The sequence below is a fragment of the Octopus bimaculoides genome, chromosome 30 (genome assembly GCF_046866305.1).
Source record: "Octopus bimaculoides isolate indiv1 chromosome 30, ASM4686630v1, whole genome shotgun sequence".
In the NCBI taxonomy this organism is placed as follows: Eukaryota; Metazoa; Mollusca; class Cephalopoda; order Octopoda; family Octopodidae; genus Octopus; species Octopus bimaculoides.
The window spans coordinates 19,190,150-19,204,440 of NC_142957.1; the positions used below are offsets into that span (position 1 = coordinate 19,190,150).

At 40.4% G+C, this 14,291-nt stretch overlaps 1 protein-coding gene across 20 annotated transcripts in view; it reads right to left on the minus strand.

Moving 5' to 3' along the window:
* Window positions 1-14,291, minus strand: part of LOC106879202 (huntingtin-interacting protein 1) — a 278,609-nt gene that overhangs the window by 42,785 nt on the left and 221,533 nt on the right. For all 20 annotated transcript variants that reach the window (XM_089346005.1, XM_089346008.1, XM_089345997.1 and 17 more), the window contains 5 exons: window positions 6,631-6,694; window positions 5,174-5,316; window positions 3,315-3,371; window positions 1,163-1,243; window positions 390-466 (listed from right to left, as the gene is read on the minus strand). In XM_089346005.1, coding sequence (XP_089202131.1) covers window positions 390-466; window positions 1,163-1,243; window positions 3,315-3,371; window positions 5,174-5,316; window positions 6,631-6,694 — 422 coding nt within the window. The remainder of the gene's footprint in view (window positions 1-389; window positions 467-1,162; window positions 1,244-3,314; window positions 3,372-5,173; window positions 5,317-6,630; window positions 6,695-14,291) is intronic.

Sequence of the window (14,291 nt, forward strand, 5' to 3'; positions counted from 1 at the left end):
CTAAGTGTCAAGAATCTCTACCAGGGTTGGTCCCTGTCACTCGAAGACACAACAATGGTGTTAAGCTAAGATTCCTGCCACCCTATTCGAAGAGGGGCCTTGCAAGTCTACCAAACAGCTGGAAGAGCATTGCAGAAAATGAAGGAGATTATATTTTAGATTAAAAAAGAACTTTGTTTATCTTAATTTTGAAAATAAAACAAGTATTAAAAAAAACGTGTTATTTATGGGATGACCCAACACACACACACACACACACGAGGTGATTTAGAAAGTAATGTAATTTCTATCGCACTACTTTTTGACTCAGCCATGTAAACACAAGGGTTGACTCACCCTCGTTAACAAGGGCTAAGTCAACAAGTTACTAATTAGTCGTTTACACTTACTAGTTATTTACATCAGCTCCAAAAATCTTATTGAATTGTTCGTCTGTCATGGTCAAGCTTCCAGGAATTCTAGGATTCTGAAGAATACAAGAGACGGAGTGAAATTGGCGCTAATGTTTCGAAGATCTGATCGAAAAATATTGGGACTGTTTCTATGGTAACAGAGCTAAAGTATGTAGAGTGAAGTCACTTGGCACAGGTTGACTGCATGCTCATCGAATTATAACATTCTCACTCCCTTCCATGGTTTATAGCAATGCTTGGAAGTAAAGTGTGTAGCGTGTGGTCGCTTCAAAAGGAAGATTGGGTTTCAGTTGTGTGCGATCTCTTTGTGTTGAGGAAGATGCAAACATTCTGAAAAACGGTCATGACGGGTGACAAGTGATGGGTTTAAGGCTACAATCCTTAAACCAAGGCTTGCTCTTCAAAGTGGAAGACCCCAACAAGATTTCAAGAGAATGCAATAAGGCAGCTGCTCGCTGTGCCAAGAGCAGAGTTGCTGGAGTGTTTCTGTCAATGGAAATGATCCTGGATAAAGCGTTTGGCTTCGAAGGAGATTAAATGCCAAATTGAGATGTTTGGTAGTTTTCTTTGTATGGCACCAGTCCGGATACTTTTTGATCAGAGCTTTTATAAGAAAAGGAACAACAAATAATTCTATGAGCAATGAGAGAGACAGACAGACAGACAGACAATAGATAAACAGAGAGGTTAAGTGTTGACATAATAGGGATACAGATAAATAAAAAGGAGAGGAGGTAAGGGTTAGATACCTTTTTGTGGAAAGAGAGTTTCTGAATTAGAAGCTTCGTATACGCAGCTATCAGCCGTCCGTATCCATCCTTTAGGTGACCCTGGAGGAGAGTCAAGGAACAAAACATAGAATCAAATACATCATCATTTGAATGTCTGCTTTACCATGCTGGCATGAGTTGAACGAGAAATAAAAGAGCGGGCAGCAGTCAGACTGGGTGCCCTTGCTGTCGCTAAACCTTAACCCCATGTCTTTCATTCACTGGAACTGACACAAAAATCACTGGGTTACAGGGGACAAGTTGAATGTCACTGCTGTTCAAGTGGGGACAATGTCGACACGTATGGTTCTCTGCAGAGAATATGTATGAGTGGCTGGATATAAGGATATGGGTTATGTGTGTGTGTATATATATATATATATATATATATATATATATATATATGTGTGTGTGTGTGTAGGGAAGAGGATTTGAAAGTGCAGAGGTCTTTTAAAGATGCCTGACTTGACCAGTTTCAATTTTTAAAAAAAAGATTTGTGTAGCCTTTGTGGTATTAAAGATTAATTAACAAAGAAGATGGATTGAAATCCAGTGATAAAGTGTTTGACGATGAAAAGTTAAATGAAAAGTAGAGGCTTTGTGCTTCAATAGTTTACATAAAGGGGTTCAAAACAGGCAGCAAAATAAGATCGTAATTGTTTGTAAGTTCATCAGAAATCATAATTGATAGAATTTGGTAGGAGAAAGTGTGTATTGCTTTGTCAAAAGTTCATCATAAATCACACACACACACACACAAGTGAGTGATCATAATTGAGTGATCATGATTAAGCAAATGGTTATGATTACGACATGACCATTGAAGTCACCAGCCACAAAGAGAAGGTCCCTGTCACTTGTCGACGAGGTAGTTTGCAAGAGGGTGTCATGGAATTGGTCTTTCAGCCCATCCGGTAACCCCAGTTGAGGAGCTTGGGCTAAGATGACAGTAGCTAGTCTAATCTTAAGTACACTGCAAAGGTAAATCCCCAAACTTTCTAAGCTGTTCTTACGGCTTTACTGTGTTCAAAATTTACTTTTGTTTGCAATATAGAAGACATTTTTTTTCACAATGAGATAAAAAAAAAAAACCAAGGCTGTCAAGATTTTAGAACATTTATAAATAAAAGGTTTCCAGGATATTTATTATATCCCTCCATTGGAGACTGTGTGAGAAAATGGTGAAGCAATAGTTTATTTAGATGAGAACAAAATATATATACACACACACACACACATATATATACCCACATGCATATATGTACAGATAATAATCATTTCATTATTTTTATTGTGTCTGTGTATTAGAGAGTTATTTGGCAGCTATTTCTAGCTTGCCAATTGATCAGTTAGCAGCCCCGCTGTTGGTGCCAACAAGATTGTCTGTGTGTCCTTTCCAGCTGGATCTAATCACAACCCCATACCCCAACTCCTGCCCAACCACCATCATTACAGTTTTATCAGCAGGAACCAGTGTGTACCAGTGAACTAACACCGTAGACACACACACACACATACATACAAACAGAAATAAACATTATATGTATATATATATATATATATATATATATATATATATATACATATATTTGCGGAGATGTACTTGCATAGCAAGTGACCTGATCTGAGATCGTGTGCTGGAATGAAAACAATTGCAGCGTGGAAGGTGTTTATAAGCCATTTAAAATAACACAAAAGCCGTCAGATTCACTTCAACATTTAAATTTAATTTGTCCAAATATTTTCGTCGCTTTCAGACCGCGATGACCTGTTCACTGACAAAATTGTGCTGTATCTGAGAAAGTAACACTTAGTTCATGATATATACGTTCGTATGTATGTGTGTATCTATGTATGTATGTATGTTTGTCAGTGAACAGGTCATCGCGGTCTGAAAGCGACGAAAATATTTGGACAAATTAAATTTAAATGTTGAAGTGAATCTGACGGCCTTTGTGTTATTTTAAATGGCTTATAAACGCCTTCCACGCTACAATCGTTATATATATAGTGTGTGTGTATACAAGACACACTATATATATATAATATATATATAAACATGCATCATGAAAACAAAGACACCAATGTAGAATGGAGATCCCCCCCACACACACACATCCATGGAACTTACCCATAATTTTCCAATGTCCTTCAACAAAGAAATGTATTTCTGGGAATCCAAAATAACCTAAAAAAGAGAGAGAAAAATATTAACTTTGATTGGAATTGTCTTTTGGGTTTGTCTCATTCTGGCTTAAATCACTGGACTATCTCTTATCTTTAGGTTTGTTTCAGTGATCAGACTACGGTCATGCTGGGGCACTGCCTTGAAGAATTTTATTTGAGCATATCGACCCCAGAGCTTCTTTTTATTGGGTCATCCCATAAATAATGCAGTTTTTTCAATTCCATGAACTAAAAGTCAGAGGGGGACAGGATAAACTACCTGCATCAACTTGCTACAAAAGCAGATAGTAATTTTAGTTTGTGCTTATTCTTAGTGTAGGTTTTCAAGAGTGCAGTTCGATTTTAAGTTATTTTTTCAAAGCTGTAATGGAAGTGACAAAGGAGCATATTCAGCATATTTTGTTTTGTGAGTTCAATAAAGACAACAACGCAACAGAAAGTGCGACGAATATTAATGCAGTAAATGGGGATCGGACAATAAGTGTTAAGCCAGTGTCAACGGTGGTTCCAGAAACTACAGCCCTGAAGATGAGTTTCGTCCTCGAAGATCTGTAGAACAATGAGAACACCCTGCAAACTCTGGTGGAACAAAACCCCATCCTAACTGTTGCGGAACTAACAGAGAAGCTTGGATTTGGTCATTCAACCATTGATCAACGCTTGCGTGCCATCAGAAAACCGATTATCTTTAGTTTCAAGACAAAAGGTGTTCTTCCATCAGAATAATGCTTGACCACATACAGCAAGGATGGCATTCCAAAGGCTGGAGCAGTCTGAATGGGAAACAATGCCTCAACCGATATATTCACTGGACATTCCCCTATCTGATTATCATTTCTTCTGCATTCTTCAAAATCATTTGAACAGAAAGAATATGAATTCTGTAGACAAGGTCAGAACAGTACTGGGGGAGTATTTTGCATGAAGGACAAGTGAATTTTGGAAGAGGGGCCTTGCAAGTCTACCAGATAGATGGAAGAGCATTGCAGAAAATGAAGGAGAGAATATTTTAGATTTAAAAAGAACTTCGTTTATCTTGATTTTGAAAATAAAAGAAGTATAAAAAGATTGCCTTATTTGTGGGACGACCCAGTATTAAGTCTGGGACTTATTCTATTGGTCTTTTTGGCCAAACTGGTGACTGGTGGTCATGGCTCAAATCAAAAATGACAGGACTCATTGACTAATGTAGTTCTAGGTGAACGGTGTCTGGGGCTGAAGACCGAATGGACATGGCAGGAACAACTCAGCTAAATCTTGCAAGACTAACGCTGATCTGGAGCTAAACAATAAACAAGCCCAGCTTGCAACCCTCCCCCCCCCCCGTCCAACCACAAATCACACCCCTCCCCTACAATGCTACACACACACACACTGTAGATAAAGAGATTAATGGATAAACCCAGCTTAACATCTTATATTGTAAGCAGTCATAACTATGACATTGTAGTGGTGCATTGTGGGAGATGTGACTTCTCATGTAAACATGTGTGTGTGTGTATCAGCATATATAATTAATACAGGTAACAAGCTTGGTCGTCAGATCAAACGAATCGCTCCCAAGGTGCTGACAGACGGACAGTCAGTTGGAATAGGAGAGAATAGGGTGCCACAGAGTGGGAGAGAACCTAGAACCTGATGGTTGAAAGGGAGCTTCTGAAGCAGACCCCAAAAGACATGGGGACGTTGACTGGGAAAGCAGTCATCACAGATGTACCTGATCGGGGCTCAACCGGACATTTAAAAACAAAGCAAACAGCATCACACAGACGCAGAGAGAGAGAGAGATAAAGTGCAACTTACATTAGCATGTCCTTCCCGGAGCAGCTTGTGCAGGACATGGAGAAACTTCCAGCAAATAATGGCATTTCCTTGAAGTGGAAGTTTAGATGTGGTCGCCCAAAAGACACCGGCACCGCTTTCATGAAACGTTCCGAGTATGGCACCTTAGAGGGGGAAACAGAACTAAGGAAAACAACGGCAAAGGTTTTAGAAACATGTGTATGAGATTTTGTTTTTTAATTGGGCTATGATTACAGGACTGTAATATATATGTGAGATATATATATATATATATATATATATATATACATTAAGTATAGATATATGTGTGAGATATATATATATATATATATATATACATTAAGTATAGATATATGTGTGAGATAGATATATATATATATATATATATATATGTTACATAGTAGACATAACTAGATCATGTTCTCATCCATGTCTATACATGACGTTCAGTTTGTAATCCACGACCACATGAGAAAGGAGGAAATCATGGGAATAAATGTAATAACAGTAACTCCATTCTTCACTAATACATATACGTGTGTGTGTGTGTGTGTGTTCTGTATTGGTGGGTTAACAGGGCAACCAATGGCTTCATGTGAAAAGGTCTTCATAATTATCCAAACATAGCACATGGCACGCTTGAACAATTTTACATGAAACTAAAACATTACTCAATACATCTGGTAGAGAACAAATTTATTAGTCTTTAACAAGAACAGTATTGATAGTGACTTCGAAGTTTCAGCCAGTCAGGCCGTCATCACACACTATTTACTCCTGTGCAAGTTACACAATTTTATTGTTGATTTTATCAGGAAAAAAAAATCCCATCATGGGGCAGAGTTGAAATTATGAAGGGGAAAAAATTTTACATAAGATTTAACACTAAAAAGTGCAACTTACAGTAGGTATATATATATATATATATATATATATATATACACACACACGACTTATGTGTATCTAGTGAAGGCGAGTGGCTTAGTGGTTAGGGCCGTGAGTTTCAATTCCCGGCAACGTGTTGTGTCCTTGAGCAAGACACTTTATTTCACGCCGCTCCAGTCCACTCAGCTGGCAAAAATTAGTAGTACCTGTAATTTAAAAGGGGCCAGCCTTGTCCCATTCTATGTCACACTGACTCTCCCTGAGAACTACGTTAAGGGTACACGTGTCTGTGGAGTACTCAGCCACTTGCATGTTAATTTCACGAGCAGGCTGTTCCGTTCATCGTATCAGCTGGGACCCTCGACGTCGTAAGCGACAGAGTGCTCCAATGTGTGTATATATATATATATGCATGTATATGTACGTGTTTATATGTATGTGTAGGCGGGTGTAGGGGTGTGTGTGTGTATGTATATATATATATACACTCACACACATATATATATGTGTGTGTGTGTGTATGTGTGTGTGTTTGTGTGTAACAGAAAGCTCCAACGGCAACAAAAGGATACTTCGCACATGTTTTTCCTTGACTGGATGTACATTTGAATTGATAGCTTTGTTGATAGCAATTGACTGCAAAAAAGAAACAGACGAAGATGACGATGATAAAAATAATAATTAATTCGTTTTATTGGCCACAAGGGCTAATATCAATTAAAAACATGACAGGAAGAAGGTTAGAAAAGGTTTTGTCCGAAAAGGTAGGAAAGTTCGTCTAAACAGAGGAAGAAAACGGAGGAAGATATAATAAATAAGTAGAACTCCCAAAGGGGGAGGCGCTTCGAAAAAGGAAAGGTTACACGTGGAAAAACCTATAAAACCACGGGAGCCTGGTCAGAAAAAATAAGAAAGGGGTATAGAGCCTTTGCTCCTTTTACATTACCTTTTTTTCTACAGGTGTATTCTCAGAATTGGTCCGTTTAAACTGGCCATTCTTCCAACAGTCACCCATCTTTCAACGAATTTGCTACGAGACAGCACTTCGCTCTCTACTCTCATCTTCCTTTTCAAGTGGAACTTGAAAAAGTTGACGAGGCCTTGGCCAAAGAGGAAAGTGTCTGTCTTTAGCCCTTTCAAACGGGTCCACCATATCACCTCTTTCGCTACAGCCACCAGGCATAGGAAAATTGCCTTGCCCTCCCGGTTAAAGGAGGTCGGCGGGTCAATCCTCACGATGGATTCAGCGGAGAGCCGGATCCGTCCTACACGCGACAGTTGCTGTTCGACATAGACCCACAGGTCAGCAAAGCTCGGGCACTGGACGAGGGCGTGCAGAACGGTTTGGCCGTCCCGAGCGCACCTCGGGGCAGGCCCGGTTTGCAGCACTTCCGTGACAACGACAAGAAACAATAGGAACAGGAAACGGCTGCAACAACTTCAAATTTTGGAAGGGAGAGGGGAAAGGACAAGCGTAGTGAGGCCTGTACTTCACTGGTACTCTATTGCATCTAAGCGAGAAGGGATGAAAAACAAATTTGATGACAGAAGAATTTGAACTCGGAAACCACTCGTCGCACGAATCGCATTGGATTGGCTTTTTTCGTCAAACAGCAGTTGTGATGGCCACGGCTGGATTGGCTGGACTAACTGTATGAAGTGAACCTGAGGAGACAGACCCCACCAACACACACCTCCATCACTCAAATCCACTCAAATTTAGGTCAATAGATTTTTTTATTGATCTTTCTTCTTCCACAACCTCCCCTTCCCCCCTCTCTCTCTCTTGCTGTCTCCCCCTCTCTATCAATATCTCTCTCTCTCTCTCGCTTGCTTCCCTCTTTCTATTTCTTGTCCTCCCCCCTTTCTCTTTCATTATGTCTCCCCCCCACCTCTGTCTTACACCTGTCCTCCCCCTTCCATTTATATCTTTGTCTCCCAGGTTTCTGTCTTTAGCACCTGTTCCCCTCCCCTCTCTCATTTCCTGCCTCTACCTGTTCCCCCCTCTCTCCCAAACCCTCTGTCTATGGGGTTTTGTCTCTGTGTCTCTCACTCTCCCACTCCCACTACAACCCAATCCCTTTCCTCCCACTTCTCACTCCTATCAGCTTCAGCCACTGGAGCGTGGTCAGCTGTTGTTCAGTCAGTCAGGTGTAAACTGCCAGAACTTTGGAGGGAAACAAAACAGTCAGTGCTGGGCCAGGGCAGTGGTACCCCCCCCCCCCTACCTCTCTACCTTTTACTTGTTGCATTCATTCGAAGGTGTTTCAGGGGAACAAATCAACCACTGTAAATGTTTCAAAAGTTTCATATTTGTTTTATCAGTCCGTTTCACTGAACCACTAAGTTACCAGTTGTCAAGTGGTTGCGATGGTGGTGAGGAAACAAACACAGACACGCAGGCTTCTTTCAGTTTCCATTTCCTAAATCCACTCCCGAGGTTTTTTGGTTGGCAAGACACCTGCCCCAAGGTGCCATGCAATAGGACTGAACCAGGAACCATGTGGTTGAGAAGCAAACACCTTACCACACACCTAGAATGTGTGTGTATGAGGTTCAGTCCCACTGCATGGCACCTCGGGCAAATGGCTTCTATAGCCCCAGGCTGAATAATGCCTTGCAAGTGGATTTGGTAGACGAAAACGGAAAGAAGCCTGTCATGTGTGCATGTGTCCCATCACCACTTGACAACCAGTGCCGGTTTGTTTACATCCCTATAAGTTAGCTGTTTGGCAAAAAGACACTGATAAAACAAGTATCACACCTCAAAAAAAAAAGCCCTGGGGGTTGATCCATTTGACTAAGAAATTCTTGAAGGCAATGCTCCAGCATGGCCGCAGTCTACCAACAGAAAAAAGTAAAAGGTATCAAGGAGTCCATTACCCAAGGAGTCCTTCGTTATCTTAAAACCGAGGGGTGTGGACTAAGGGTGATTTGACTATCATTTCTAGCATCTCAAGCAACCACAAAGAGACGTCCTTTTTGTATCTCCTGCCCTTGACTCTAAGATGGACTGAGGTGAGCGGAGAAACAGGAAATGAAGTGACGGTGCATTGAATAAATAGCAAAATATCAAACAAGGCAGTTGATGAGCTAAAAATAGCAGTGAAATCTCTCTTTCTCAAATCCCAGACCTTAAAGAGGAAAACATCAAATGTTCTGGGATCAACCATTCAAACCTGTCAGGGCAGAGTGCTCCAGCATGGCGCTACTGCTGAATGACTGAAAGAAACACAAGATAAATCTATAATGCTATATACATGTGTACATACACACACGTGTATATGTGTGTGTGTATTCTTTTACTTGTTTCAGTTATTTGACTGTGCCCATGCCGGAGCACCACCATAAAGGGTTTTTTTTTGTTGTTGAAGAAATCAACACCAGAACTTTAAGCCTAGTACTTATTCTATTGGTGGAACTACTGTTACAAGGACATAAACAAACCAGCATCGGTTGTCAAGTAATGGCTAGGGGATAAACACAGACATGCACACACAAACATATATATACACACACAAATATATATATATACACACACACGCAATAGACTTCTTTCAGTTTCTGTCTACAGAATCCACTCACAAGGATTTTATCATGAAATTATTTGGGGTAAATAATCCCAATGTGTTTTATTGGCCACAAGGGCTAATATCAATTAAAAACATGTAAGGACAAAGACAGGGGTAAGTAATCCCAATGTGTTTTATCTGATGGATAAATCTTGCATTTTCTTCTTTGGACTACAAACAGTTCACTGAGTGAATATCCAAGACAATTCAAATAAAAATAAATATATACATGTATTTCTGTGTGTGTGTGTGTGTGTGTGTGTGTGTGTAATACTGTGTATAAAATTTCATTTGGCCAAAATAATGAGAAGAGGGATCAGATAGGAGAAGGAACAAGGACTTCTCTACCTCACATCAACACACACACACACACGTTTACAGAGCAGGATGTCCTTCAATAAAAATCCAAGTGTAGAAGGAAACTGTGGTTGCTTTGTAGGTGTGAGTAGATATGTACATACATGCATGCTTGTATATATATATATGGGTATGTATATGTATATATTCATATATATGTTATTTATGTATAAAGAAGTTGTGATTGCTTTGTGTTCGTATATATGTATCTATATGCATGTATATATATATATATATATATATATATATATATATATATATACACACACACACAAATAATAATTATATATATGTACACATACATACAGTGTATGTACATGTATGTGTGTACATGTGAGTGTGTGTGTGTCAGTGAGTGTGTGTGTCAGTGAGTGAGTGTGTGTGCGTGTGTTTGCTGGAAGGTGGGAAAGTAGAAACCTGCTCTTTGTCTATTTACAAAGGTGAATCATATCTAATTTAAACAGAGATAAAGAAATTCCTTATTCACTAAACTCCAACCATTGGTTGTAGACAGGCAGCAGTTAACTGGCTGCTGTGAGTTCCATCCCACTTGTAGGGAGGGCTACTGCTGGGGGAATACCAAAACTATTTTCTGAATTTAAGGTCCTCAGAAATCTCTGTAGACCCTTCTTCCAAATACAAATGTGGAAGCTGGCACCTTACAGAAATCTAATTAAGAAAACTTCCTCTGCTTATATATTTTTCCCTTGTCCCCTTATTCCCTTGCTATGTTGTTATAATGGGTTCAATTACCTCAGTGGGATCAAAGGGACAACTCACTTCAGTAGCAGAATTCTTTATAAAGAGACACAGAAAGGTTGATACAATTATTATTATTCCGCTAAGGTCAACTTTACCTTTCATCCTTTCGGGGTCAATAAAATAAGTACCAGTTGAACACTGGGGGGTCAATGTAATCAACTCACCCCCCCCCCCCCACAAATTGCTGCCCTTGCGGCAAAATTTGAAACCATTATTAATATTACTATTATTAAGCTGGTAGGGTCGTTAGCAGGCCAGGTGAAATGCTGAAACAGTATTTCACCTGTCGCTACATTCTGAGTTCAAATTCTGCTGGGGTTGACTTTGCCTTTCATCCTTTGGGGGGGGGGGGGGGGGGTCGATAAATTAAGTACCAGTTGTGTACTGGAGTTGACAAGTAATTGACTGGTTCCCTCCTCCAAAAATTTCAGGCCTTGTGCTTATAGTAGAAACCAATAAGGCAGTGAGCTTGCAGAACTGTTAACACACCAGGAAAAAAACCTAAGCGGCCCTTTAGGGGTCAATGAAAGAAGTACCAGCTGAGTACGGGGGTGGGGTAGGGTGGGGTGATGTAATCGACTTAATCTCTTGCCCCTAACTGCTGGCCTTGTGCCAAAATTTGGAACCAAAATTATTATTATTATTATAGTGATGGCTGTTTATCCTGGATGAATCATACCAGCCAGTGGCTATTGTGGTGGTGGTGCCAGTGGTTGTGGTGGTGCTGGAGGTGTTGGTGACGTTGTTGTTGTTGCAGACAGTAGAGTTCCTTATTTGATAAGCGCGAGTAGAACTGGGTGAAATGGTGATGCAGGCAGGTGGTGAGGTGACGTGGTGGAGGAGGAAAGTACTCAACGAAGGCAGACAGACAGAAGAAGTGGGTGAAGAATATGGTAAGGAGGGGGGTGGGAGGGGTAGAAAAATACAAAGCAGAAAAGTCAGACCATCTTTTTACAAATAAATCAAAAATATATAATATAGCACACACACACACGTTTACACATACATACATATCATCACCATCAACAATGAGGATGCTGTGTATACATACGTACGTGTTTCTATATATGTGCATATCTGCATGCATTTGTATGTATATATACACGCACATATATACATGTATGAATATATACATATGTATATATGTGTGTGGATATATATATATATACAAATTGTAAATGTAAAAATAAAAACAAAACACAAAGGATTCTGCGGTACACATGTTTCAAGCTTTATAGTTGTTACATCAGTGTATAATTGACAATATAAAGCTATCTTCAGCCGCAAATGTATTCTTTCCCAAGAACTATATCACATAGAAGTTAATACACAGGTGCTTACAATTATCAAGTATTACCTCTAACATATATATATATATATATACACACACACACTTTATACATATATGCCATCAACAACAATAATTGTGCATATGGATGGATGTGTGTGTGTATATACATATATCATCATCATCGTTTAACGTCCGCTTTCCATGCTAGCATGGGTTGGACGATTTGACTGAGGACTGGTGAAACCAGATGGCTACACCAGGCTCCAATCTCATCATATATATATATATATATATATATATATATATACATATATATATACATATTTACAGACATTTTGTTGGATGGTCGTTGACTGTTCAGGAGTTCATCCACCCTTTGACAGGTCTTATTTTTCGTCCTGCAGGGTGTCCAACAACACCCTCCTCACCAAGCAAGCCTGGTGGGGTTGCCAGTTTAGTCGCCGACGACCCGACCATGCGACAGGTTGTACTGGATTACATGTTACCAGTAGCACTGAAGAGCGACCTGACATATAAAAAAAGGTTTAAGGATGGCATAAGGACTGCTATGAAGTCAATTGGAATGGCTCCAAAAGATATAGAAGCCCTCGCTTCAGATCGAGTTGGATGGCGAACAAGAGTGTGGAGTGGAGTGAAAGCATTTGAAGAGGCCAAGATGATGCAAGCAGGTCTCAAGAGATATTTAAGGAAAAATGTAAAGATCGAGAAGGTGAATGACAAGGACCTTTTTGTGTGCACAGTCTGTGACAGACCATGTCTGTCTTTGGCTGGCCTCAAATCACATCTGCGAACCCATGGAAAACAAACTTCAACCAGCTATTCTGATGATATGTCTGTGCACACGTTTGAATGTGGTGTGTGCCAGAGGGTTTGCAAATCCAATGGGGGTCTTAAAAGACATGTTAGGATCCACAATGAGCAGAACTTACTTGCAGGTATTGGTAGTGCAAATCAGAGGTGCAATCTGTGCGGGTGTTTTTTTCAGAACATTGTCTGGTTTAAAAAGCCACATCAGACGCCATGAAAGGGCTAAGGTGTAGGTGCAGGAGGTGGTCAAACTCTGTTTAAGGAGTAGACAACCACCATATATATATACATAATGTATTTACTTGTGTATAAATAAGTTACACTATTTTTTACATGAATTTAAGTGAAAGAAAAACAGGGATGCTGCAACTTATGCATCACAGGACAAAAGCTGGGAGTAAGTTTTAGATTTAATACTAAATCCAGTGTGTGATTTGCATATCATCCTTTAACATCCATTGTCCATGCTGGCAAAGGTTGGACAGTTTGACCAGAGCTGGCAAGCTGAGGGGCTGCACCAGACTCCTGTTGGCTGGATGCTCTTCCCAACACCAATCGCTACAAGTGCCATCAGCACACGTGCCAGTTGCGTGAAACCAGTATCTGCCATGATGTTCACTTCACTTGGCTTGATGGGTCTTCTCCAACAACTTTTCCAGCGACTAACTGAGGATGGCATAGCCATGAACACAAGAAAATGCATTTTCGGTGTCTCATCTCTGCCTTTCCTCGGGCACATCGTTGACAAAGATGGAATTCGTCCTCTGCCCGACAAAGTGGAAGCCACAGTGAATTTTCCTATCCCAACGTCTCTTCGGAAACTCAGTGAGTTTTTGGGACTCGTAAATTTCTACCGTCGCTTTCTTCCACCACTTACCGACATCCTGCGCAACAGACCGACGGAAAAGAAGAAGCAAGATGCTACGATGCTAGTTCATCCCGACGAAGGACTTAATAAGTTACGAAATTCATCGTCCCTCAAATTCCAACTCTGCCCACTATCTTCTTCAACCGGTCAAATATGGTGTGGTGTTTCCACAGGACTCGAGCGCCCATACGTCCCCGAACAATACAGACGGAATATTTTCCCTGCCTTGCACGGTTTGCCACATCCTGGTGTTCGTCCCACACAGAGGATGATAGCAAATCGCTTTTTGTGGACGAACATCAATAAAGACATCCGCGACTGGGTTAAAAGTTGTATTGCATGTCAAAAGGCAAAAGTACATAGACATATCAAGTCACCCGTTGGTAATTTTATAGTACCAGACAGTCGTTTCCAGCACATCCACATAGACATCGCTGGACCTCTACCTCCGTCTCACAACTATACACACCTACTCACTTGTATCGACCGCTTTTCACGATGGCCCAAAGCTTTCCCTCTCTCTGATACCACAGCAGAAACGGTGGCGAAAGCGCT